The sequence below is a fragment of the Perognathus longimembris genome, chromosome 2 (assembly GCF_023159225.1).
Source record: "Perognathus longimembris pacificus isolate PPM17 chromosome 2, ASM2315922v1, whole genome shotgun sequence".
Taxonomy (NCBI): Eukaryota; Metazoa; Chordata; class Mammalia; order Rodentia; family Heteromyidae; genus Perognathus; species Perognathus longimembris.
The window spans coordinates 51,188,288-51,215,479 of NC_063162.1; the positions used below are offsets into that span (position 1 = coordinate 51,188,288).

The following is a 27,192-nucleotide window of genomic DNA, read 5'->3' on the forward strand; positions in this document are numbered from 1 at the left end:
TAGGCCACAGGAGATGACAAATACCATATGAGAAAATTCTGCAAAAGAAGAACAAACTAACTCAGAGTAGCACCTCCATGACCAGGTTTTTAGGAGATCTTCAGGTGTTGGGAATCACCAGGTTACCTCTCACATACTGAGAGATGAGTCAAGAAGGCTAAAATAAAAGGACAGTTGCTGAAAAGAACTGGTCACAAACTGGGTAGCAAGCAAATTTTCAGGGTTTTCCTTTAGTTCTTGAAAATTTTTTTCAATAATTCCATAGATAGACAATATATTCCATGGAAACAGTTCCCAGAGAAAAGGTTTGGAAAAATGGAATCAAATGAATTTTCCCTAGCCCTTGATGAAAACATTATGCCACTCCCCCCCCCCAAAAAAAGGGTCTAATAAACTCATTCTGAAAATAAAGAGCCAAGTTCAAATCCTCCTGCCCTTGTTTCTTGGCTGGAGAGAAAGTGTGAACTCAGAAAAGACTGTGATCCATCTCCAGTACATTCAGGGCTTAAAAGACTAAGTCCACATAAAGAAAACACAGGAATTAGTTGACAAAAAGCTCATTTTATAAAATCCATGCCTAGAAGAGAAGAGGTGTGTTTTGGTTTGGTTCTTTTGGGGAAAGAAGAATTTCTTGGTGGCAGTGACCTTTAACCTTCATCTTAGAAAATGAGAATGCCTGATCATCAATCTCTATCAATCATAAGAGGAAGACAATGAATGGGGAGTTTCACTAATTGGGGTAGAGGTCCAGATAAAGCAGGTAATTTGACACTCGTTTTATAAACCATGACTTGTACTGGGACACCCAGAAGTAGGCAGGAAGTATCTGGCACACTCCATTTTACATTCTTTTTCCGCTCCTCAAATCTCTTGGGCTGGCTTGGATAATTTCTATATACATCATCCAGATTTTCTCCCACAGGATTTACTCTGAGACACATCAAAAATCTCCCTGAACACACATATTTCCTTTTCAGACCAGCCATAGGACCTGGAAGGCTAACTTTGGTTTCTTTAATCAGCAAAGCGATCAATAAACATGAATCTCCTATTCTGAGCCAGGAAAGGAAGATACAGTCATGATTAAGATAGAATGTCTAGCCAAAGGGAGGCTGCACAAGGCCGCAGGAGGCAGAAAATGCAAACCATCATGGTACATATTAGGGCAAAGTAACATACATAGCATAGACTAAGTAGGGAAGGCACCAAGAACGATGCGGTTCCCTGGCTGGCCTTGATGGGCATGAAAGCAGGCTTCATAAAGCAATCAGCATTTGACCTGAACCAGGCAATCTGGGAGTGAATCTCCACACATTCTGTTGTTCCACCAGTGACTCTCTTAGGACCCATTCTGAGAAATAAGGCCCAAATCAAAAAGGATCAAAAACAAAATAGTGCCTAAGCCATGGTGTGGCCTAACCTAAGGCCCAGGAATGCCAGAGATCTTCAGCCAAATGGAAGATGATGCCGACTGTTCGAGTATGGCCAATGCTGAATCGAATTTTGGTAAAACCAAGATTATGCTTTAAAAAATACAGAAGCACATCATAAAAATGAAATGTCTTTCAGAATCAAAATGAGTTGTTTCCCAAGGCAGTGGGCTTCCTGTCGTTTGAGATATTCTAGAATAGCTGGGGATGGGAGAAGGATTTAGCTGCAAATGTTGGGTGAGCCTAGACGATCTTTTGAAGCAGTAGCTCTCCTTGGGAGCCAAGCAGCTGGAAGGAGTTCAGAACAACTGGACCACTTTGGGGCAGTAAAAGTCCAAGGGGGAATGGGTGAAGAAATGTTATGGGGACAAAGATGGGAGGTAAGAAGCATGGAGGATTGATTTATATATCGTTCCATTAAAGACCAGCGTTGTTCCAAATTCACTGGATCCTTGTGTATGGGAGGGTGTTTAGAGGGTAAGCAACTCCAGGAAAAGAAGTATTAGTGATTACTACGGGCAGGAGAAGATAATGTTTACCATGCCTGATCCTGTAGTAATTTCTAGTGCTTATTTTGGCTTCAGTTGTTGACAGATCCTTGCCTTACAGGGAAAGTGAAGAGGCAGGTGGTCTGAAGCTCTTCTGCTTCTAAATCAAGGATTCTGGGGTTTGTATAATTAGAAGAAAGTCCAAGTATGTGCCATCATGCACACGAATCAATATTGCTGTGGTAGGGGGAGACCCAGAGGAATTGGAAGAAATAAGAGGAAGCTCCCTGAGCAAGGCATTCCAACATGGTTAGTTTGCAGGATGATGGAGAGCACCATTTGCAAAGGCTCAAAGTGACTCTTTAAGCAGCAAACTGATCTGATGGTCAGAACAAAGACACTGATCTGGCCAGGACAGAGATAGTGGCACATACTTGTAATCTAAGATACTCTAGAGATACAGGAAGGAACATCATGAATTCCAGACTGGGCAAAGTTAGAGACATTCAATCTCAAAAATAAGGTAAGAACAAAAGGGTTGGAAGTGTGGTTCAAAGTGATACAGCACTTTTAGCGTGCATGAGTTCCTGGGTTTAATTCCCAGTATTAGAGAGGAGAGAGGGGAGAGGGGAGAGGAGACAGGAGACTGGGAAGAAGAGGAGAAGGAGGGAAAAGAGGAGGAGGAAGAAGGGAAGGGGTGAGAAAAGAAGAGAAGGAGGGAATGAAGGAGGGAGGGCTATCTACAAGTCAGGAGAGAACCTAGAGCAGATCCTCCCTAATAGCCCCAGAAGTAAGTAACCCTGAAAAGACCTTGATTTTGGACATTTACCCTCCAAAACTGTGAGAAAGTAAATCCTGGCTGTTTAAGAACCAAGTCTGTGGCTTTTTGTTTGGTACAACATGATGAGGAAATTAATACAGTAGTCCACCCTGAAGAAAAGCAGGCATGTCACGCCCCAGAGTCCTCAGCTGACTGCCTGGTGTTCCTTGAGCTTCCTGTCTTGCCTGTTCAGGGAAGGGAGGATGGTGCTCTGTAATCATTTTAGCAATGCATGGAAATATATCAAAACTACACAGCATCTTCAGAGAGTGGGCCAATGTCCCTGCCTTCCCCAATGCTGTCTTTACCTCTTACCATAAAAACCTAAAGTGACAGTGTCGCATAAGGTTAAAGGCTCTGGAACCAACATGTCTGTCTTCAAGCTTGGGTTTCCCTATTGCTTGCCCAGTTGTTCCCTGCACAAAATGAGAATGTTAATACCACCATTAATCAGTGGGCTTGAGGATTGCACAGTTACACACATATTACATATGCAACATGAATCCTGTGAGAACATCTAGAAGAAATATAGACTATTATTGTTTCTGTATTGGTCTTATTATTATATTGGAATTGGAATGGTCATTGGCATCTTTGTTATCAGCATTACCCTTTTCCATACTTGGCTTGGGATCTAGTCATGTATTTGTAGCTGTAGTGATGGTGGAAAGAGTCCAGCAAGGTACAGAAGTCCCATCATAAAAACACGGGGTCACTACTGCACCTTTGGCTACAGGGAACTAGGATTGTGGATGCTCTGAGGAACACCAACCATGAGTTAAACCCTTACGATGACTGAAACATTATTCTGAGTCATTAGAGTCATACTTGTAGGTCATTTCTGTGTGTATCCATGGGAAAGAGTATGTGTGTGTGTGTGTCATGATTCAGGTACCATATTATGTGACAAGAGAGACAAGATTGGTGAGGAAGGGCCTCATCCTTCACCATCCCTTTTTGCACATTCTCTGTTGCAGTCTAAGTCCAAGAACACTGAACTATAAAGAGAGAACAATCATCTGCGCCAGCATATACAGCTTGGGTGAATACTCAGTAGAAAAAAATCACTCCATGAGCCCTTGTTAGGATAATGGGCTAAGGAGAGACTCAGAAGTCAATTAATGCTAAGCAATTCTTGGTTGCATTCCAAATATCTGAAGACTGGTTTAGGAATGCCCATCTTTTTTTTCTTTTTAAGAACAACAGAAAAACCCCAGTTGTGTTACATTTTTTATATCCCTGCTCCCTGCATCTCAGCTCATGCCTCCAAAGTCCCAGCTTGAAATTAAGCATGCCTGACTTCAAGTAAAAGAGAAAAAAGATCTTTCTTTGGAGGGTTTGCAGAGCCAGGAATGACACTTGCCATCAATTAATCTCAGGAAGTGAACTAAATGCCCTGCTACAGCAGAAACACAAAAAGCTTGCCTTGAAGACAACAGCCTAGAGCTAAACCACAAAACCCTTTTCTACCAGACTTGCTGTGTGGAAGCCAGGATTATATTTTAAAGAGCACAGTTCTCCTTGCAGGCAAATACAGAAAATATCTGTGCCTTTTTTTTTTTGAGCACTGGGTTCAACCATGGACTTCAGAAATTTATATTTAAATACAAATAAGCAATCCAGGTGCCAGTGGCTCCTGTCTGAAATCCTACCTACTTAAGAGACTGAGATTTGAAAATCCTGGCTCAAAGAAGGCTGGAGCAAGAAAGTCTATGAGACTCTACGCATCCATTACCCAACAAAAAGACATAAATGGAGGTGTGGCTCAAGTGACTGAGCATCAGCTTTGAGAGAAAAGGCTAAGGGACAGCACCTAGGATCTGAATTCAAACCCCAGCACCTGCGCGTGCATGTGCACACACACACACACACACACACACACACACACACACACACACACACACACCAAGTAACAAGTTGTGAAAGAAGAAACTTCTAGACTGACTTCTGAATTGTACCCTTCCTGATTGTCAGATCTCATTACCTGAGAAGTCTTTTTCTGTCTTGGCAAACATCCTCCCAAGTGGGGGCTTACCCTTCATGGGTTACCCCAAGAAATTAGAAGGTTGATAACATATAGATAAATACTTTATTCCTCAGTAGGTCTTTCATCAAAGTGGCAAATCCTGATTTACTGAGCATCTATTACATCAGACACAATGTTATAGATGCTAAGGAGTTTCTTGGACCTCACAGTTTGGATCAAAAGTCTGTCAACTCAGGTGATAGATGTTCTTCAGTGATAAAGTACACACCAGGTTCATCCATTAGATGGCAGCTTCCTTAGGTCTCCTACTTTTTTTCCCCTATGTATCAGAATCTAGTAGAAGGTAGAGTAGATGCTCATAAACAACCAAATTTTAAAAAAGTTCAGTTATCTCAGTCTCTCAATACTCTTGAATCATTCAATAAAGATTTAGTATGTGTTCCCAGTGATAATCGTGTGTGTGTGTGTGTGTGTGTGTGTGTGTGTGTGTGTGTGTGTGTACCAACACTGAGGCTTGGACTCAGTAAATTGAATTCTTGCTTAGCTTTGTCACTCAAAGCTGGTGCTCTGCCCCTTGATTGGCAGCTCCACTTCTGGCTTGCTAGTGGTTAATTAAAGGTAATAGTCTCCCAGATTAGTCTACCCAGGTTGGATCTGAACTGAGTTCCTCCAGGTCCTGTATAGCTAATATTACAGGCAGGAGCCACCAGCAGCCAGCTGTATTCACTTTTGTTATCTTGCGACAGTTTGTTTTTATCTATTGCATTAACTTTTGCATCCAGAAACGGTTTTTGAGTCAGGACACAGGGTATTCACCATGATAAGGAAACAAGAAAATTTGTCTCTGGCCACTCAAGACTGCCTCGAGTTTGCCTGGAGCCACTGACCAAACTAATCAACAGGGACGGATCACCTGTGATAGCCACAGCGGTCCAGGCAGAGTCCTAATGAAGGAAATACTCGGTGTTCCAGTGCAGTGTCTGAAGACTTGTGAGAGGCAAGGCCTGTGACTACAAGCCTCTCTCGCCGCTCTGATGCATAGGAAGGGAGGTCTCAAAATGTCACCGGCCATAGGCCTGCAGGACCAGCATCCCCTGAAAGCCTGGCAGAGATGCAAATTCAGATCCATGGAACCTGTAGAGCTGCAACAAATAGTTCTATAACCAAGTCCATTCTGAAGGCCCACTAAAGTTTGAAAACAAGCCCTAAAGTTGTGCTTAAAGCAAACATCTAAATGGGTTTGAAGCTAGCATCTGTCATCAGCACACAGACTGGAAGGCTGTGCTTTCGTTCAGGAACCAATTCTAGAAGGACACAGTCAGGTGTCGGGACCACAGAACATAAGGAGATCCCTCAGATGCCTCTCACCCTCATCCTGACCCTGAGATTCAAATGGAGGGACTGGGGACGAGAATATATTGAGCCAGTCATCTCTTCTGACTCTAGGTGACTCTGGACCTTGAAAGATCTATGTCAAGCCTTGACAGGAAGCCTTCACTTGTACACTTCTACACTAATGACTCTCTTACAGACCTGAATTCCCATAAGACAAGCAACAAATTTAGGAAGCAAATTATACACTGGTTATTGTATGTGCAGGACAATCCCCCTGACCTTCATTCTTCCTATCTCTTCTTCTGTTTTGTAGAAGACAGCCTGATGCCCAGTCTTTACATCCATGAGTACAACTTTCAAGTGTCATGTCACATACCTGGTTCTTTGCCAGTTTCAGACACAAGATGCCAGTTTCAGACACAAGATATTGGGTTAGCACTCAGGAGTTCTCTGAAGGAATCGTATTTGTATGCTCAGTTCCCATACACAGCTCCAACTAGACCTGCCTCATTTCTGTGTGCCTGTTAGTTGTGGATGTTTACTGCTTAGTATCACTCTGCAAGGATCCTGCTTTGGAATTCTAATTCCTGCCTTAGCCAGTCTCTCAACACTGTACCTACCTGAAGTCTCTGCCCCTGAGACAGGCCTTCCCGGCGCTTTGCCTTCACCTTTCACTAGATGGCCATCCATGGAGTTGCCATGGCAAAACTTCAGTCAGCAAACCTAGCAAACCTAGGTCCCTTTGTAGCTTCTCTGGGACTACTTGAATTTTTAAAAAATCCTGTTCCCATCTAATGCACTTCTTTCCGTTAGGCATCCACCATTCTTAGAGGACAGAAATGAATACCTTTATGTTGGGAAGACATTGAGTTGGTCCTGAGTCCTGGAGGAGACTGTATGAAATTCTTCTGAAGCAAGAAGACAGGATAATTAATTATGCTCTGCTGAGCATGAACTTGTCCAGGGACCTGTGTCAAGTCCACCCAAACTTTGCTATCATGACACCCATGATTTCCTTCTTCTCTGCTCCCATAGGGGACTGTCATTTGCTATTAGTTTATACATTAGGAGGTGAATTTTCTTAGCTATGCTTGTCCCTGACTTCCTTCTCCTCCTGACAATGGAAGGAATTGTAAGGGTGGCATTCTATCCATGAGTTGGCTCTAGGCCATTTTGCCATTTTCTATTAGTGGGATCTGTCACCCTGGCAGGCTCTGATGTGGGAAGCCTTAACAGAAAGTCCCCGTGAAAGGTATGAGTCAAAAGAGAGGGAATGAGACTTAACAGGCAGATGCGCGTACTCCACCTAATGATCAGTCAATGCCCGAGAGGGTAATCTGTTCTCCTCAAATCATATCTGCCCTCCCATTCAGGAAAGGAAGGTCTAATATTTCCTGGGTCTCATGACATAAAACTCTCCTCAAAGTGTTCAATTTCTCTGTTTGGGGTATCGTCAATTATCCTGGCTTGGCCCAGCTGAGAGTTATCTCTTTGTGTAAATTGTCTGCCTGACACATCCTACATCAGTTCTCGTGGTCTATGCTTTTTTACCTTATTGCAAATCTCAGAACTGATGTCAGAAATGCTATGCATCCTTCATGGGAAAAATGTCTAGCCTGGACTGTCCCATAGTCCCCTATTGCAAACCCTGAGTTCTGTGGTGCCCAAAGGACCTGGGCAGAGGCTGGGGCTGGGAGGGCCCTCTCCCTCTCACTTCTGTGCTGATGGGTCTCAGAAAGGCCCTAATGGAGGATTGTAAACCCATCCTTATGTCACTATTAATGATCAGTTTGGATCATCACTTCCTCCCAAACATGCATGTGTTCCTCATAGCCTTCCAAAGGCAAGATCCTCCATGACTGGAAGCCAGATAAAAATCTCCCAAATTTTCAACTCCAGTGATGTCACACAAAACACCCCTTGCTGTAGCCTACTAAGACATTTATTGTCATTGGAGAGCTTCTGCTATTTTCTTCACCTTCCTAGTCCAGATTACAAGATATGCTTGTCCTTGCCCATGCTTCAGTTTCCTCATCTGTTAAATAGGGGTTAGAGTAAACCATGAGGAAGAGCACATACTAGTATTAGACACAGATTTTCCTCTGGGCTAGAGAAAATGAGACCTCCTTCAAAAATTAGTGTCAGGTACTGTTCTCATATCCCCTGCTGATAGAATTCTTAAGCTATTCTAACGCTGTTCTGCTGTGTGTGTGTTTTCCCTGTCTCCAACATTAAACTGTCAGCATTTTAAAGACAAGGATCTCTTCCATTCCATCTTACTTTAAATCCTTCAAGACCTTCCACAACCCCCTGAAAACTGGCAGGCTCCCAATAATTTTTTTCTAGCTGGAAATTTGATGCACTGTACTCATACATTGTTACATTAAATTGAAACCCCTTTGTACAACTGCTTAAAAATAATGATTAAAAAATTCAGCTGTTGTCGATGGATCACACCTGTAATACTAGCTACTCAGAAGGCTGTGATCTGAGGATCAAGGTTCAAAGCCAGCCTAGTCATGAAAGTCTGTAAGACTCTTATCTCCAGTTAACCACAGAAAGCCAGAAGTGGAGCTGTGGCTCAAGTAGGAGAGTGCTATCCTTGAGCACAAAAGCTCAGAACAGTACCCAGGCTCAGAGTTCAAGTCCCAGGACTGGCAATAAATAAAATTAAACACACACACACACACACACACACACACACACACACACACACACACCTTAATTTAATTTTAAAAGGAAGAAAATTGAATTGAAACATGCAGCTGAGGTAGACAGACTTTTGGGGCCCTAGGCAAGGGCACACAGTATGTACTGTATGTCCCCTATCCTCTAGAGAAATATTCTCACCACCTAAAATGCACCTGCTGATAAAACTGCTTGAAGTTGGACATGCAATTCAGAAGTGGGAATTTCAAAAACCTATGAATCTGTTGTAAGTGTAGGCGGCGTAATTTTCAGTGGACTGGGGCTTGATCTCAGAGCCCCATAGCTGTTCCCCAGCCTCTACCACTCCAGTTGGCTCTGTGCCACTTGAGACACACCTCTACTTCTGGCTTTTTGGTGGTTAACTGAAGATAAGAGTTTCACAAACTTTCCTGCTCTGGCTGGCTTTGAACAGTGATCTTTAGGTCCCAGCCTCCCTAAATAGCTAAGACAGGCATGAGCTACCAGTGCCCAGCTCAATATACTTGTTTTGTGTGTGTGTGTGTGTGTGTGTGTGTGTGTGTGTGTGTGTGTGTGTGTGTCTTTCCTAGAGAGACTTTCCAGAGGGTATTCATAGAAAAGGATCTGCAAAACACCAAATTAAGAGCCCTTTCCATTACTATTTAGAGAATAAGTTATTTCTCTCCAGAGCTTTCTGCAACTATGGAAAGGCAGTCCTTGCAAGGTGCCAATCTACAAAAGAGGGAAGCCTGGGTGAGGGCGACAAGGGCTTGGTGATTTGGGTAGAAAGCTAAAAGAAACTCAGGCAATGATTTCATATTATGTGACCACCAACAAAGGGACATAATAGATGCGTGCATGGAGTCAGGAGCCTGGGACAGGCACAGCTTGCTCCTCAGTGGGCGGGAGCCAATGGTTATGACATGGTCTGGCACACAGACTCTTACCATGTGGCTCTGCCTGGGAGAGTTGTTTTTCTGTCGGGGATGATGAAACAACACTACTTCCCCATACAGACACAAAGCAAGGCTGTTCACCTAATGATGGTGCAGAGAATTAAGTGACACTAAAACACCAAGCCAAGCCTGGTACTGGAACAACAGGGAGACAAGGACCCATTAGTGAAAAGTCCCCATGGCATTTCCTGCTGGCAGATGATTAGAAGGAACCCTCACAGCCAAGTCTGTTTTATTTGCAGAAGCTATGGTGGTAAATTAGAGCCCATCTTGGCCCATTCTGGGCTTTGGGGTTTCTCTTGGGGCTGTTCCTATCACTGTCCATAGGCCACTAAAACCTGCCCACACTCGGGGTGATTGATTTCTGCTCCAACAGTGAGCTGCAAAGTCATGTCAAAAAACCCACCTCAAATAAGCCATTAGCTTCCTTTATGGATTTTTTTAGCTCATAAGGAATAGGACCTCAGAGGCCCCCTGCCTTTTGAAGAGTAGAAAGGGGTGGGGATAGGGGCAAATGAGAAAGCCAGAAGAAGCTGAGCATACCCCTCTGTTTTCTGCCAATCAACAAGAGGAATCTAACAAAAATAGTTTCCCCAGGCTCACGGCTGGTCCTGGATATTCCAAAGCACACCCAAAGGCCCTCCAGATAGGGCCTTCATGTAGAGGTTAGAAGTTACAGAAGTTACCGAATAGGCAGGGCTCAGCTCAGCAGAGACCCTATCCTTGCTCCTCTGACCTCAGTCAGAGGATGTGAAGTGCCTAGGAGATAGGAAGTCTGGGTCTGGGGGAGTGTCTAACACTTCCTGGCCCAATCCAGCTGAGCCTCGACAGAGAGCATTGTGGGCAGGTGGTATGAAAACTCCCGGTGAATATCGCCACGGTGGCAGTAGCATCCCACAGGCACCAATATTTGAAGCCCCGAGTTCTGTAGCTTGGCAGGTTTAGCTCACACCTGACCCCCGTTTAGCAATTCTGATGTACGATGAAGCAGACAGCTCTGGCCTGGGATGACTGTCTCCCACAGCCCCTATCCGGCAGGCAATGAAAGCAAGATCCACTTTGAAAATTCTCCCCCATCATGCAAACTGACATAGGCATGCTTTTCAAAAACCCACAGCCAATCTGTTGATCATTACTTATTTACAAAGGCCTTCGGGCAGAAAGTCCTGTAAAAACCATACTTGATATGGTATACACTAGCTTTTTCTGCTTGTGGAAAAAAAAAGAGTCCTTCCCCCCACCCCAGGCTACCTCAAACCATCACTTTCTATTGCACATAAAATGGAGCGTGTAACACTAAAGTATTTAATATATATGGTATAATATATCTACAGGAAAGGCATTTGTGTAGAAGTATGTTACCCTGGATTTGGTAATTTGATGTTTTGCTGAAGGCTACGACTTAAAAAGGCCTCCACCTCATACAGGAGACCTGTCATCTTGGTACCCAAGAGCCAACAGAATAAAGAAGTACCCTTAAGCTGCAAAACTTTGACACAGCTTTGAAGCATATGAAAACAGTATAACTCCTTAGAATTATTATTGCTCAAGATCAAAGCAATGAGCCATACTTTACATAGCAAACAGGGACAGAGAATTGGGCTCCAAAGGGTTCAGATTTTTCCAGGCTTCTCTTTATTTATTTATTTGCTCCTCTAAATTTAGGCAAAAGAAGTGTAATGGGTGTTCCCTCTCTCTCTTTTTCCCTCCCTTAAATGGAGAAAACTATTAGCATTAGATAAGTCGATTACTTCAAGGTGAGTAAATAGGAAGGCAAGGCTAGGGTGACAGCCAGTGTCATAAAAAACGAGCAGCTTGGCAGTTGGGAGTATTTTATTCCCCCTTATAAACTGTAAACAAGCATGTAAATCAGCCATATTCCAGCATGGCTGAGCTGGGGGACAGAAGAGAACTCTTCAGCGGAGATGGTCATAAAGGCAAAGGAGATGGTGCTAGTGAAACTGCCATCAAGAAACGCGAAGGCTGGGAATGTGGCTCAGTGGTAGAGTGCTTGCCTAGCATGCATGAAACCCTGGGTTCCATTCCACAGTATCACATAAACAGAAAAAGCTGGAAGTGGCGCTGTGGCTCAAGTGGTAGAGTGCTAGCTCTGAGCTAAATGAAGCTCAGGGACAGCACCCAGGCCCTGAGTTCAAGCCCCAGGATGGACAAAAAGAAAGAAAGAGGGCTGGGGATATAGCCTAGTGGCAAGAGTGCCTGCCTCGGATACACGAGGCCCTAGGTTCGATTCCCCAGCACCACACATACAGAAAACGGCCAGAAGCGGCGCTGTGGCTCAAGTGGCAGAGTGCTAGCCTTGAGCGGGAAGAAGCCAGGGACAGTGTTCAGGCCCTGAGTCCAAGCCCCAGGACTGGCAAAAAAAAAAAAAAAGAAAGAAAGAAAGGAAGAAAGAAAGAAAGAAAGAAAGAAAGAAAGAAAGAAAGAAAGAAAGAAAGAAAGAAAGAAAGAAAGAGGGAGGGAGGGAGGGAGGGAGGGAGGGAGGGAGGGAGGGAGGGAGGGAGGGAGGGAGGGAGGAAGGAAGGAAGGAAGGAAGGAAGGAAGGAAGGAAGGAAGGAAGGAAGGAAGAAAAAAAGAGGGAGGGAGGGAGGGAGGGGGGAAAGGATGGAGGGAAGGAAGGAAGGAAGGAAGGAAGGAAGGAAGGAAGGAAGGAAGGAAGGAAGGAAGGAAGGCAAGTGTACCACGGCTGAAGAAAGACAGCTCGGGCACTAGGTCCTGGGCAAATGGGCAGATTGGAGGGCTAAGGAGATTGAAATGTGACCAAGAAGAATGGAGAGCAACATTACTGCATCTCAATAACCAGAAGAGGAATAAGGGCCAATGGCAATGGTCCCTCTTGGAAAAAAGAAAAGTCCTGTCAAGGTGGCTGGCGTCCCCATGGCAAGGACCCATTGGGGAAGCAGTGCAAATCTGCAATCACCCTTGGATTATGCAGATATTAGAGGACTTGGAGGTCAGGAGAACAAAGTATTGGCATTGGCAGATGAATTACACAAAGGGGAGATGAGAGACGAATAGGCCAAGAAAAGGAACTGGTAGAACTCTGTGGAAAGTTAGTTTCACTTAGTATCTCTAGAGGATAAGTTCTATGTCTAGACTTCTTCCATTTAGAAAGGAAGGAAGGAAGGCAGAGAGAAGGAAAGAGAGAGAAGAGGAGAAGGAAAGGAAGGGAAGGAAGGAAGGAAAGAAGGAAGGAAGGAAGGAAGGAAGGAAGGAAGGAAGGAAGGAAGGAAGGAAGGAAGGAAGGAAAGAAGGAAGGAAGGAATTCATAATTAATTTCATAATTAATATTGCTTTTACTCTGAGCACAACTAGATTACTTTTGAACTTTACGTTGGCAAGTCCACAGATTATTAGACTTTTTTTCTTCAGTCAAAATCAATTAGCAGAAATTTGATTTCAATCGACAGGATAAAAGGAAGGTAATCTTCAGGTTCATTTTTGATTGTGATGATACATCTCACATATGGCCTTAAGTACAGAAAACAGTCCTCCGAGGGACTCCAGCAGAAAGAGACTTGCCGCAGGCAAACTAACCACAGAGTTGCTCTGATTGGTTCCCAGCGTCATTAGTGCCACTGCTGTTTAGAAACTACACACAGACAGGACATGGTGACAGCTAAGACTTTAAAGCCTATGTATTTTTCAAACAGCTTTTCAAACTGTTTTTCATGACAGAATTTTTTCAGCTCTATCATTAAGTGCTGACAAGCTGACAGAATAAATACTCCAGCCTTTAAGAAGCCATAGAACGATCTTGCTCCCCTCCCCCATGATTGCCGGTGAAGGAGGAGAATCTGGGGCCTAGGCAGGCTGGGGAGGGGGCCAGTCCAAGGGAGAAGAAGGAGGAGAGGGGACACACCATGTGTGTGGAGGAGGAACCTTGCTTACCTCATCAGCTTCGGAGAGGTGTTGGGTGAATTCCTCATGCCCCCGTTGCGTTGTTTTTTTTTGGGTGACAGTGTTGATGGCTGCTCGTCTTCAACTGGAAATATAGGTAGCTCATGAGATTATGAACAGTTTGAGGGTAGACTGAAATACAGGCAAGATAGCATAGTCACACACTCAAGGCTCAGTCACTCACTAGGAATTCAGGGCTGTCTTTTAGGACCCCAGTGACAAAGACCAAATGCATTAGTGAAAGGAGGCCGGCTCAAAAGAGTTGAAGCAAAACACATCTTTACGGCTCTAGCACTTGAGCATGCACTTGAAACAGACTACAACAGTTTGTAAATGCCCTGAACTAAGAAAGAAAATGACAGAAACAACAACAAAGAAAAAAGAAACCAGGATTTGTCTGCATACAAAAAATAAACATGTGTGTGTGTGACACGGTCGATGGTTACTCTTCAGAGTTCGTTTTGGTAACTTTGCTTTGCTGGGTTAATCGAAGGCGTCTTCTCATAACCAATATCAGAAGTAAGGTTGTGTTGGAAATCACCTGCTGCTTCTCCTAAGGGTCCAGCTTCCTAGCTTCCTAACCCCTTAACACCACAGAAAGAGCTCTGAAGAGAGGCGAAGGATTCTAGGCCTTAAGAACCAATGTTCCAGTGTCAGGACTCAGAACATTGGCACGGGTGGGCTCAAGAATCCCCAGCCCAGCTCTCATCTTCCCAGCACCCAGTGAGGAGGCATGTGGGGCTGATCAGCTTGCTAAGACCGGAGGACCAGCCAGGACAGGAGAGTAGTGGGATGCAGGGCGCACCTACCATTGAATGGAATCTCTGATGAAGTGATGAGGGGCCAGCAGAAGAGATTGGAAACCACACAGACTGCTAAGCAATAGGAAGCTTCACTCACAACGCAGCACACTACTGCTTTGCCCCAAGACACCTACTAACAAGCTTTGTAGCTGTAGACGCTGGCACCATGCTTCTTTTTAAGAGCGCTGCTTGATAATTAGCAAGATGCACACGCATACCCCCCACCCCCACCCCACAACCTGTCACCCAAGGGCCTCAGCTGCAAAATTCTAGCCCTGCTCTTCCCAGCCCCCATGATCCAGGCTAATGCTGTAATGTCAAGAAGGAAAAATCGGATCCTTAGATTCTTAGGGTAGGTCGACTGCCACTGCCACAGAGACTAGGAGGAAACAGCCCTGAAACTCAGAATGTAGGAGGTCACCTTCAATCTAAGAAGAGAAACATTAACAGTATAGCAAAAGCAACATCAGAAGACACTTGAGATATACAGATTAATAGCACAGGAATCTTTAGATAACAGGAGAAAAGAATCATCCCAACTATTTAGTATTACCCAGAATGGCCCATCCCATAGCATGCATTATATGTTACTTCCTTGAAAACCTTAAATACATTTAGTAGGTTATGATCCACGGTCCTGAAGGGATCGTAATACTCCAACCACAGTCCACACTTGTCTCAGAGGAGAGGAGAGCGCTTTTTATACACCCTGCTTCTACTGTCAATCTGGGATTGCCTCATACTAGTGGGCCCAGGGAAAGGGAATAAGAATTTGGTGTGAAATAAGATGGATAGCAGGAAAGCTAGAGGTACGAAAGCTTCCGCCAAGGCTCACAGCTCCTTCCCTTCACCACCTGCTCCCCCCACCCTGCCCAGCCCGGAGGGGGCTCAGGCTGTGACCAGACCCATCACAGAGGGCTCCAGGCAGGGACTGGGTGGCTGTGAAGATATCGCATCTTATCAGAAATGAGTAACCACAGCAAATCACACAGAGACTAAACAGCACTTAAAAGATTAAAGGAAATAAATACAAGCCACATAAATGGTATTGGAAAAAAAATCACTTAGAGGTGATATGCATCTCTCAGCAAGCAAACAGGCACTCCGGGCTTGACCTAAATTCATCTTCCTTTCACAAGATAGGGGACTGGATGTCCAAGGCAATAATAGGGTAGCAGTGGGAGTGTGTGTGTGTGTGTGTGTGTGTGTGTGTGTGAGAGAGAGAGAGAGAGAGAGAGAGAGAGAGAGAGAGAGAGGGAGGGAGAGAGAGTATGTGAAAGAGAGAGAGAAAGAGAGAGGAAAGAAAAGAGAAAAGAAGGAGGGAGAGAAGATAGGAGGAAAGGAGGGAGGGGCAAAGAGAATTGTACACAGTGTAGCCTTACACTTTCTCTTCTGAACAAGGTCACCTTTTTATAAAGGCTGGATGACACACACACGTGTGTGTGTGTGTGTGTGTGTGCTTGAGTGGTGGGTCCAGTGAGGGTGTGAGTTCTGTTCTCCTCTTTCACACCAGGCTTTGCAACCGACATGGAGATCTTTTCTTGAACCCAGCTCTCTTCAAGGTGACTCCGTATCACTAGGATGGTGTCTGGAGGTGCGATCAATCTGTACTAGTGAAGACCCAGGCAGAAGGCATGGTCCCCAGTGTTCCTGTGGGGGTTCTTTCGCTTCCTCATTGTACTGCATTGACGAGAGATGGTAGTCTTGGGTTGAGTGTCCGTCATCCTGTACCCTGCCCCTGGGCTGTTTGCTGGCATGGAGCTTCGGATGGGAGAGCTGGCTGGTTCACACACATCAGCCAGCCCCAGACAGATGCCTCACAGTGATAGGAAAGTATGCCTCCTTGTGTGCAAGGAGACTATGTGTTTTCAGTGCAACTCACAGAGACCATTCATCATAATCATACTGTATTTAAACTGGGGTTTGCTGTCATCCATGAAACCGTGTTCAAAGCATTCCTCCTGTGCTTAGGGCCTGGAATTTTGCTCTCTGAAGAGACTGGAGCATCGGTGAATGTTTGTGATAGAAGCCATGACATATGGCTTCCATCTCCCAAGAGAAGCAAGGGACAACTTCTTTGTCGTAAGGAGGACATAAAGCATATTTAATTATTCTCCTTTATATGGATTCCTATCCATCCATGCATATTTAAAGAAAGCACATTTAAGGGAAAACTTTTAGTTCAGCCATAAAATATAATTTTCATTTCATGGCTTCTGTAGCTCCATGAGAGGAATGACAAAGTGGAATTAAAAAGGGAGACTTAAATTTAACTCACGTTCATAAAAGACAAATGTGTTGAGGTAACGGGTTCTACCTCATGACAAGGCACATTTATGGGCTCATATTTAACCTACTTCGGACTAAAGGCGATACACCTCTCTTTTTCTCTCTCACATTTCCACTTGTCCCTGGGTGGAGTGAGTCACAGGAAGATGGGAGCCTTCAAAGAAACTTGATGTACCAGCTCTTTTTAAAACAAACAAGTTCAGGAATCGAATGCAGACTTGTTTTATGGGAGCTGAACTCTATCCAATCTCCAAGTAACTCATAAAATTCAAGGGCTTGTTTTTGTACATCCCTAAGTATAACACTTAATGTTCTGTTGTAACTTCCCCCACGCTCCCTTGTCTAATAGGCTCCGAATCTAACAGTTTTACAGTTGGTGAAGACTCAGGCGCTAGAAAAATGTCAGGCAAGTCTAATGAGGCTTCGGATCCCCTGGTTTGCGCGAGAGTTTAATTTAAAGTTACAATGATGTTTTAACATGTTTGCTTAGACTTGACTAAAGAGGATTCATTATTTCAGTGACATAACCTCCAGACAATGTTCTGGGAATTGATTTAAGATGGGGTGGTAATTCCAACAGCCTTAATGCCGAGTTGAACATCTGTAACAACATTTCATTTGACTTTTCATCAGAATTCCTTTCACAAGCAAGAGCAAAGGCAGCTTCTTCCAGAAACACCGGCCAGAGATCTGGCCTTACTCCAAAATGATCACGTATTTTACTAGATTTTTTTTTTTTAAAGAAAAATCTCTTCCTTTATCTGCCTCACCAAGTTGCAAACATTGTGTCAAGGTTCACCCATACAGCTTTGAAACTACAGGGGACAAAGACTATGGCTTTTGGCTTTCCTAATGTGTGTCTTCGATGGAATCCTCAGCTCCAGCCTGGGGTACATCCCTCCTTCTCTGTCCCCTTCAACCTTACCCCAAGATTAATAACAATAAACTCCTTTAAGACTTCAAGGTGAGTTTGTTGGCTAGAGTAAAAAAAAAAGTTCAAAGCAAATAAACTCACAAAAGTAATAAAAGGCAAACAAGCCATTAACATGAGTCAACCAGCTATCTCCATTACGTTATTAATCACTGCATCTGGAGAAACTCACATCTGTACACACTTAGCAGATCATTAGTAATGTCATATTCACACTGGAACCGCTCAGAGTTAAGACTCATGCAAAGCGGTTTGAACACAAAGGCATCTAACTAACGGGGCTTCTGATTACTGTCTGCAGCAAGCTGAAAGATTGAGAGTGGGGTCATTTTCATGATTATTTATTGTTTTTTTTAATGCTGTTGTTGTTTGGTTTTTTTTTTCCCAGTTTGCTATTTTGTTGCCCAACAAACTAAACACATGCTGAAATCTATGGTAGTAGAGCTCTCTTCTCCCGTTGTGTTTAGCCATGTTAAGGTGAAACACTGAGGGTCATAGGGCAATTCTTGTTAAATTATTGGGAGGGGTCTCCCAGCCACTTCTTCACCTGGCTCGGTCACAAGCCGAGAAATGGGAGTTGCATTCCTGGACTCAAATGGGTCTTTGTGATAGCGTGATCTAGCTTCAGCCTTGACTGCCAAACAATGAGAAAAGAAAATGGAAATTAATCCTTAGTGAAATCTTCATTACAAAAAAAAAAAAACCAAAACCAAAAAAAAAACAAAAACAAAAAAACAAACTCCCAGACCAATTTTCATATCAAATCTAATCGTAGCTTTGGATGAAAAATGGAGGTCTCTCCCTCAAAGCTGAATTACGGGCTTTTTGTTTTGAATTTCCTTTTCTTTTACCCTGATGACTTCTCAGAACACTGTTTGCTACAACATCATCCTTGATGTCAGGAGGGGTGATACCTGTGAAATCCCCCAAATATCCAGAGTGCCTCTCCTCTCTGACAATGTACAGAAAACTCAGTGTAGCAGTAGGCCCAGACCTACTATCTCCTGAAAACTACTAAAAGGTATACAGCCAAATAATCACTCTATTTCAAGTTGTTATCTCTCTGTGTTCAACTACTGCTTTTCATCTCAGAGTGCTGGCCTGCTCAGCCCCCTCGGTTATGATACTGCCACTTAGCTTACATTGAATGCCCAGGCTTTGCCACGCCCTCGGAGAGAGTGATAGTTAGAATTAGGGTACTAGCTCAGTGGTAGTGCTTGCTTGGTATGTGTGACGCCCTGGGTTCCATCCTCATACCACCTTCTAGAGGCAGGAAAGGAAGGAAGAGTGATATGTATTGTCTCTTTGCTTCATCAGTGACATGGGGGAGAAAGTGTGTGCGTGGAGTGGGTTCCAGATTCTGATGCTGTTTCTCTAAAATTGGGGAGGGGGGCAAAGAGCAAGGGCACAATTGCTGGGACAGAGTTCTACCAGAGGGCTTCCTGTCTTCTGTGTGTCTATTAAACTTTTCCCCAAGAGAAACCATCAACATCGAAATAAACCACCATTTGCCATACGTGATTTTGCTGGGGACAGAACTTCCCTGGCTGACCTGGCTTTCCTCTCACACATCCACCCCACTTCCACCAGGAAGTCCAGGCTTCAGAGTGAGGCCACTAGAGGGCGATGCTGGGGTGGGAGCATGGAACGCTGCCTACTCTGCCCAGGAATGCCTCCTGGGCTGTCACTGAGGCCCCTCAGAGGCCCTGCTGCCTGTCACATAGATGGAACTGCTGAGAGGACACGGAATCTTCCACAGGCAAGTGTGGAAAATGAACAACAGCAACACATACTGGGTAAGTGACCATACTGTGAGTTGGGTGTCATGTAATTACAAATTAGGCAGGACCAGGTGACTGACGTTTCTGGGTGAATCCCTTCTTGGTGAATGCCATGTGCCCATCACTGCCTTGATTGTGCAAGTGTGGCTAGGATCTAACTACTGTGTGGACAGGCGGTGAGTAGCTTAAACTAGAGCGCAGGGGACATAGTGTGGGTGAAATATTTAGAATGAGAGTTTCCTGGTTCTAACAATCTTGGGAAACTACTCATTCACAAGAATGCTTTGCTGCAACATGAATAGAACCAGTCTATACATGTATTTTTGAAAGATTCTGGAAGACAATGACATCTAGGCAATAAAAAGATGAACAGTGCTACCCCTCAAAAAACAGCCCCACACCGAGTGCTTAGGGCTCACATCTTAATCCTAGCTACTCAGGAAGCCGTGATCTGTGGATCACAGTTTGAAGGCAGCCCAAGCAGGGAAGTCCATGAGACTCTTATCTCCAATTAACTACCAAAAAGCTGGCAGTAGAGCTATGTCTCAAGTAGCAGAGTGTTGGCCTCAAGTAGAAAAATTAAGAAACAGCACCCAGGCCCTGAGTTCAAGTCCTAAGACCTGCACAAAAAGAGAACAAAGCAGCATCCCTACCAATCCCAAGATCTCAAATATCTAAAACTCTTCAAAATGGAATGGTCACATTTTCACACGTACACGTTATGGGGCAGAAAATTTTCACAGCCTGTACCTAAGAAGTAGGGAAGTATTTATTTGGAAAACCTAGAGAGTGTAGATTTAAAAAAAAATGAAATCTGTCATTCTGTATAATGAAGATACAGTTAATGAGGATACTGAGGATAGATACAGGAAGAAATGATTTGCAGTGGCCCTTCTTGTGCTACTAGGGGTAGGCAGAGGGATCACCAGCCCCATGGTGTGCTACTCATGCTTCCCCATCTCTGGCTTTTGTGCTGCACATGGGAGGATAGACAGGAGACTTTCGGGAAGCACAGGTTATGTAGAAGTTAATCACAGGGCATCTTTCTGGCTCCGATCACTGCCCAAGAAACCTGAACTGTTAAAGTGTTGAGTGTAAAAACCCGGAGTAATGAAAGAATCTATCTCCTATAAGGGATAAAAGGAAAAATATATATATAAATATATAAATATAAATAAAATAATATAAATAAATATAAATAAAATATAAATAAATATATAAATATATATTATATATGTATAAATATATATGTATATAGTACAAAAATATACAAATCCACAAACAGAATTCACACAACCTGGAGTGCAATGTTCTGTACACAAATACTGCAGGCCTAAAGGATCCTCTGAAATGAAGTGGGGGAGATGCAATGTACCAAGGGTACCCAGCTATCCTCAGCCCCATCTTAAGCTACAGGCCTTCTGTCTTATGTGTATACCGATTCCAGCATTTACCAAAGGTCCCTGTAGAACTTCAGCTCTGGCAGGCATCCTCATGAATGAATGAATCAATCAATCAATTAAATAAACTGCACCTGCCCTAATTCTTTGCCAATACTGCCAGGATTGAGTAGAAAATCCTTTTTGGAGATGTGGTTGCCTTTGATCTTTCCCTTTCCTTCATCCTTTCCTTTCTCCCTTTTCTTCTTCCCTTCCCTTTTCTCCCTTACTCCTTCCCTCTCACTCTCCATTCCCAAGAAAAATTCAGATATGAACCCTGAAATACTAAGAGGAAATGCACAATTGAAATAAGAAAGTCAAGAGCATCCCTGAATTACTACAATACCGTTTGAAGATTGGAAAGAGTAGTTGAGGGAAGATAATTTTGACTTTGAATCCAGCTCCAAAGAATTAGATAAGAATAGCCCCTTTTCTATTTTCCTTTCCTTGCCTCCCTGTTCCACACCAACTGGTAGAGCCTTTCAGTTCAAGGCTGGACTGGCTCCTGCTCTATCCCTAGCATGCAGAGTACACGCTTGTGGAGGATGTGTAAGTAGAAATGGAATTTGCACATCCCTGGCTTGAACAGCTACTTTCTTCTTGCCTTTCTCTTGATCAGCACAAGCAACCATTTGCTTTTGTGTAGTCCATGAGCTAGGTTACTTTTATATAGTTGGGGATACAGATTCAAGAAGGATAATATTTCTTAGCATATTAAAGTGCTATGAGAGCCAGGTAGATTGCAGGTAGTGGTACTTGCCTCTAATACCAGCATCAGAAGGTTGAGATAGGAAGGTCCAAGTGAAGGTCAGCCTAAGCTACATAGCAAGTCCCTGTCTCAAGAAAAACAAACACAGGCTGGACATAGTGGGTCACATATATGAAAAGCCAAAGCTATTCAAGAAGAGATGGGAGGATCTTAGTTTGAGACCAGCCCAGGCAAATGTTAATGAGAACCCATCTCAACCAACAAGCCACAGTTGGTGGCTTGCACCTGTGATCCCAGCTATGCGTGGGATCTATTTAGGAGGATGGTACTCCAAGCTAGCCAGAGCCAGAAGCAGAAGACTGAGAAATAACCAAGGTACAAAGGGCTGTGTGTGTGTGTGTGTGTCCCATGGTAGAACATTTGCCTAGCAAGCACAAGGTCCAGGTTAAAACACTAGTTCTAAGAAAGAAAGAAAAGAAAAGAAGGAAGGAAGAAAGAAAGGATGGAAGGAAGAAAGGAAGGAAGGAAGGAAGGAAGGAAGGAAGGAAGGAAGGAAGGAAGGAAGGAAGGAAGGGAGGGAGGGAGGGATGAGGGAGGAAGGAAGGGAGGGATGAGGGAGGAAGGGAGGGAGGGAAGGAGGAAGGGAGGGAGGGAGGAAGGAAGGAAGGAAGGGAGGGAGGGAGGGAGGAAGGAAGGGAGGGAGGGAGGGAGGGAGGAAGACAAGGAATGGAAGGGAGGAGGGAGGGAAGGAAGAAAGGTAGGGAGAGAGGAAGGAAGGAAGGAAGGAAGGAAGAAAGGAAGGAAGGGAGGGAGGGAGGGAGGGAAGGAGGGAGGGAGAGAAGGAGGAGAGCAAGAGGAGAAGGGAGGACGCTTGGTGAGTGGGTAAGTGGATGTGATCACATCACAACTGCTCTCCCCCCTCTGCCCTCAGCAGGAAGCTGTGAGGAAAGCCATGGAGCTGAGCTGTTCCCCAGCTGACCCCTCACAGAACAACAACAGTTTATTCTTCACACATTTTGCTTTATTTTTCTGTGTTTCCTAAAGGACAGTGTCCATCCCTGCCTACCACCTGCCAGTTAGAACTTCATACAGAATTCACTTGGAATGCACTGATCTGGGGGCCTGGGGAGGGGGACCACTAGAGGTGGTCAAGTGACCCCCTAAATGTTCCTACCAGCCAGCCAGCTCTGAGAGGCCTGTTTTCCCCCTGGGGCATGAGGACTTGAGTCAGGTGTTTTCACATTGTCTGACTTCAGCTAAGTTAGCTCCCTCCACCCAGTACTTGGAGAATGGAAACAAAACACATCTTGCGTGAGCCATTCCTCCCGGCTGTCAGCGTGCTCTGCCGGTCTACCCTGCCAGCGCCCCCCGTACGAGACAACAGATTAACCATTAGACTAGATATGCTGAAAATATACAGCTTCAACCTTTCCCCGGCTCGCTCAGAGCGATATATAGATGATTATTTCAACCGTCAGCTGCCGCATAGATTTAAACCCCTGCACAATAACTCCTGAATTCATCTGCCCCTTGTCAAGGCAGCGAGGCTGTAGTTAGAGGATACCGGGCCTGGCAGCTTCACCGGGAATCCAGAATGATCCAGACGGCTGCTGTCTCTTTGTTAACAGGAAGCCAAACTGATGAGTTTGTAATGCATTTCTTATCAAAGGTAGTTTCGGGGGGAAAAAAAAAAGAAAAGAAAAGGAAATGTGCCCATCCGTTTGGCTAGAATTTCATACAGCCCAGATTATGGGTTCCATCAGGACATCTGTTATTTTCTTAAAGGAGCAGACAACCCCATGTCTAGCCCATTAAAGCCATGGAATTATATATTTATGAATTTATAATTATGCTGTCTCCTCCTACCCACCCTTTCCTTGCAGTATCCTTAAAAAAATCATCAGTTGGAGCTTACAAAGCAATAGTGTTTAAAGATCAGAGCACCAAGCTAATACTTTTTGTTGTTGTTTAAAGTTAATGCTGATCTTTCTGAGCTGTGTATCTAAAACGATCATTGGGAATTAAGAGATGGTGGATTTTTGTTTTGTTTTGTTTTTACAATCCAGACATTTAACCAAGACAGAGCAGAATGTAACAGAATTTAGGGAGCCTACAAAAGAAGTTTTTTGTACTGTGGTTTATTATCACAAAGATTAGGATTTGCTGTGGGTAAAATCAGGTCCCTCTGAAATGTATCGAGAGAAAATGTATGCAGGATGTCACACACAGTCCTGGCCCACAGCCCCTCCTTCTCTCATGTCCTCTCCGTCTTCAGTGCTCCAATCCTAACATTCATGTCACTATTAATTATGTTGTCATTTAAAATTATGACATTTTCTTCATGGAAATACAGGTACGTTTTTTAACCTTGGAGGTAAGGACCACTCTGGATTGTGGTTTTACACTATACACAGCTTTTCTGTTGAGATATTTCTAAAGTATTTCCAAGGTATTTCTTAGGTATTATGTAAGACTCATCCCAAAGATGCTATGACTCATTCCCTCGGTTCCTTAAGGAAATGGCTTACACTCTGAAACTTTGAACCCAAAGCAAGTGCTCCCACGCCTCATACCAATTCTGTCATGTCCCTGGCCCTGTCTCCTGAGAGTCTCAGAGGTGCTGTTTCTACCAGTCCAACAGCACCGAACAAGGTGATTTTGAAACACAAATTATTTCTTTCAATCACTTCATGCTGTTTGCATGAGATCGTGAGGGAATGGCCTGGCCACTGTGCTTCCTCCTGGATTTACAAATTGTCAGTTATCAGGAGGGGTAGAGAAAAGATCACACTGCCTCAGAAAGCAGCGCTTTGCCACCTGCCAGAGGTGAGAAACAGAAACCAGAGAAGGGGGTTGGGTCTCAGCTCCTGGGCTTTATTTCAACCCCTTATCAAATTCTCCTGGCTCACACAATGGTTGCTTTAAGTCTTCACTTGGGGAGTAGGGGCAGTTTTTATTTGCGGCTACCTTTTGACTCAGATCTTACTTTCTGCCTCTGTTTTTATTTCCCTGACCCCACCCCCCTCCAAGAGTTGGAACTAAACACTGGCAGGAAATGTCGATTATACTTTCATTTCCGTTCTCACTTTACAATTGTGAAAATGAACGCTTGCCCCAACGGATTTGGCTAGTGGAAAACCAGTCTAGAATCTAACTGCAGAGATGTAAAAAAAAAAGTTTTCTGAGTCATAGGATGTACAGATAAGGGCCATTATTATTATTATTATTACCTTTATTATTATGGTCTCATCTATAAATGCTTTATCTGCCATTGAGCGCAGGGTGTCAAGAGCCCCACAGAATTCTAATATGTATTCCAGATGCTCACCCTGATACTTGCTCAGAAACTCCGATAAAGGTAAACGCATGGATCCTTCGGGCAGCCCAGGTGCGTGATGAAGAATGTGCTGCCAGCACACTTTAGAAATACAGTATGTTTTTAACCTTGGGAGGTAAGGACCAGTCTGGATTGTGATTTTGCACTAAACACAGCATTTAGTGTATTTCTTAAGGACATAGTCACCTTCTAAAGATGCTCTTGAACTATAAAATCATTATCTGCTTCTACTATAATTTATCATCAGACAGTTCCCATGCAGCATTTTAAATTGTTTGTGTGCGGTGGGCCCTTCCTGCTCTGCACAGTGAGCGAGTGAGGCACGCTGTAGCAGTGGAACAGCACTTTGGGCCATACAAAGCTATCCTCCCATGCAAACCTAGAACGAGAGCCTAGTCCTGTTGGTTGGAACCTAGATCATTTGCCACCAGATCTGTGCCCATCCTAGCAGCATGAGAATCTGAGCTTCTGGAACTGGGCCACCAGCCCAGGTCTCAGCTATGACCCTCATTCCAGCCCTGATCTCACAGAAGTTACTCAATACACTGATGTTCAAAGATCTGTTGCTATCCCTGCTGGACAAATGAAGACAACATGTTTCAGAGATTCCATGGGATTCAATGTAACAACCACAGGCCATAGTATGACAGCCAAGGGACAAAATGCTTTCACCTGTCACGGGCTGGCTCTGCTCAGCCCCATCGTGTATGTCTACAGAGTTCAAGGGACAGGAAGACAACAATCTTCAAGTTGAAAGTTGGTGCATAAATTTCTAACTTCTATTTGAAAGTCTTGTAGAAAGCCAAGTCTCTATTCTAGGAAGGTACCACCTGTGTCAGAGGGCTGGAATAAACTGCCATCTACTAAACATCACCTCATACCAAGAGGCAGGTAGGGTAGGATAATGGCTGTGGAACTCCATGGCTGGGTCTAAACTATGTGGCTGGCTGATCACCAAGCTTCTGTTGTCTCCTGTACAAAATAGGAACACCTGACTCATAAGATCATCCTGGGAAGGGACCAGAAATATAAAAAAGTGCTTATAAGAATTTAGCAAGCTCTTAACAGCACACTGCCTTATTTTCTTGGCTTGGAAGAGTCCAAGGACTGGGAGCTCTTTGCTATGGAGTCCTTGTCTACGTGGCAGACATCTATCTTTTGGTGGCAAGTTATTGAAATGATTCTTACTCTCCCCCATCTTCCAAGCAACCAGTGCCCTATCCAAGGATGGCAGTGAGGTGCAGTGAGGCAGGGGTTCCCCACCCCACCCCCATCCTTTGCCCAGGGATCATGTGGCCCCTATGAATTCCTCAGGCCAAGTGACCCACCTTGGCAAGTGTCCTAAAAACAGAGCCAGAAAGTATTTCAATGGGTCTCAACTGGAAAAAGCTGGAAAGGCACAAATGGAATCCAAGAGGAAACTTGGGAGAAACCCCACTGTTTGTTCTGGATGGCAGGAAGTTCCAGCTCCCTGGAGTTTCTGGTGGGAGGTCCTAGGGTTGAGGTAGAGGGAAGGACAGGAGGACTAGGGAACTTTGTGGAGGATCCATGCCTACTTATTCAATGAAAAAAACTGAGGGGGTGAAATGGGGTTATTGCTTTGTCTGTCTTCTACTTTTCTTTTAAAAAAAAAAGCTTTTTGAACATATACAATAAGAGAGGGCCATAGCTGAAGAAATGAGACAGTTGCATCCCAAAAATGTGCATGATAATTTACGAATTATAGAAAGAAAACCATACAGAAGATGCTGTATGTTAATGTTAAACAAGGACGAAGTGGATTCCTGGTGGGTAAGTACAGAGAGCAGATGTTCAGGAGAGCAGATGTTCAGGACAAGGTAGGAGGATTTTCAACAAGATCAGGATGGACCAAGATGTTGGTCTGACTCTTGGATGGCACAGACCTGGTGTGAGGCATGCCCACAATCCTTCTTGCCTCTTGCTATGAGCTGGCGTCTAGTAGCAGATGGCTCCATGCTTTAGAACCCTCATCTCAGAGACAGTAGACTTACATAAATGTCAACAAAGATGAAGACCTATGGAGTGCGTGGGTTACAGTAGGTGGAATGAAGCAAGGATTGGCCACAAAGTTTGGGAAGGGCATGCCAGACAGAAGAGGCAAATTAAATAGAGGCTAGGAGGTCGGAAAACATGAACTTGGGAGATTATAAGGAAGCTAGTTTGGCTTGAGTTGGAAAATCTATGGAGGGTAGGGGAGGGACTAAGAGCTGAAAGTGTAAAGGCTTTAATCCCGAAAGGAACAACTGGAAAATATATCTGAGAAGAATTTCTATCCTCTGAC

General features: G+C 44.2%; 1 protein-coding gene across 9 annotated transcripts in view; it reads right to left on the bottom strand.

The window, feature by feature from the left end:
- The window catches only part of Kcnma1 (potassium calcium-activated channel subfamily M alpha 1), a 692,132-nt gene that overhangs the window by 70,774 nt on the left and 594,166 nt on the right, over positions 1–27,192 (bottom strand). For 8 of the 9 annotated variants that reach the window (XM_048339123.1, XM_048339120.1, XM_048339122.1 and 5 more), the window contains one exon: positions 13,593–13,686. In XM_048339123.1, coding sequence (XP_048195080.1) covers positions 13,593–13,686 — 94 coding nt within the window. Of the gene's footprint in view, positions 1–13,592; positions 13,687–18,171; positions 18,259–27,192 lie in introns of all 9 variants that reach the window. The other variant, XM_048339121.1, reaches the window with a different exon arrangement.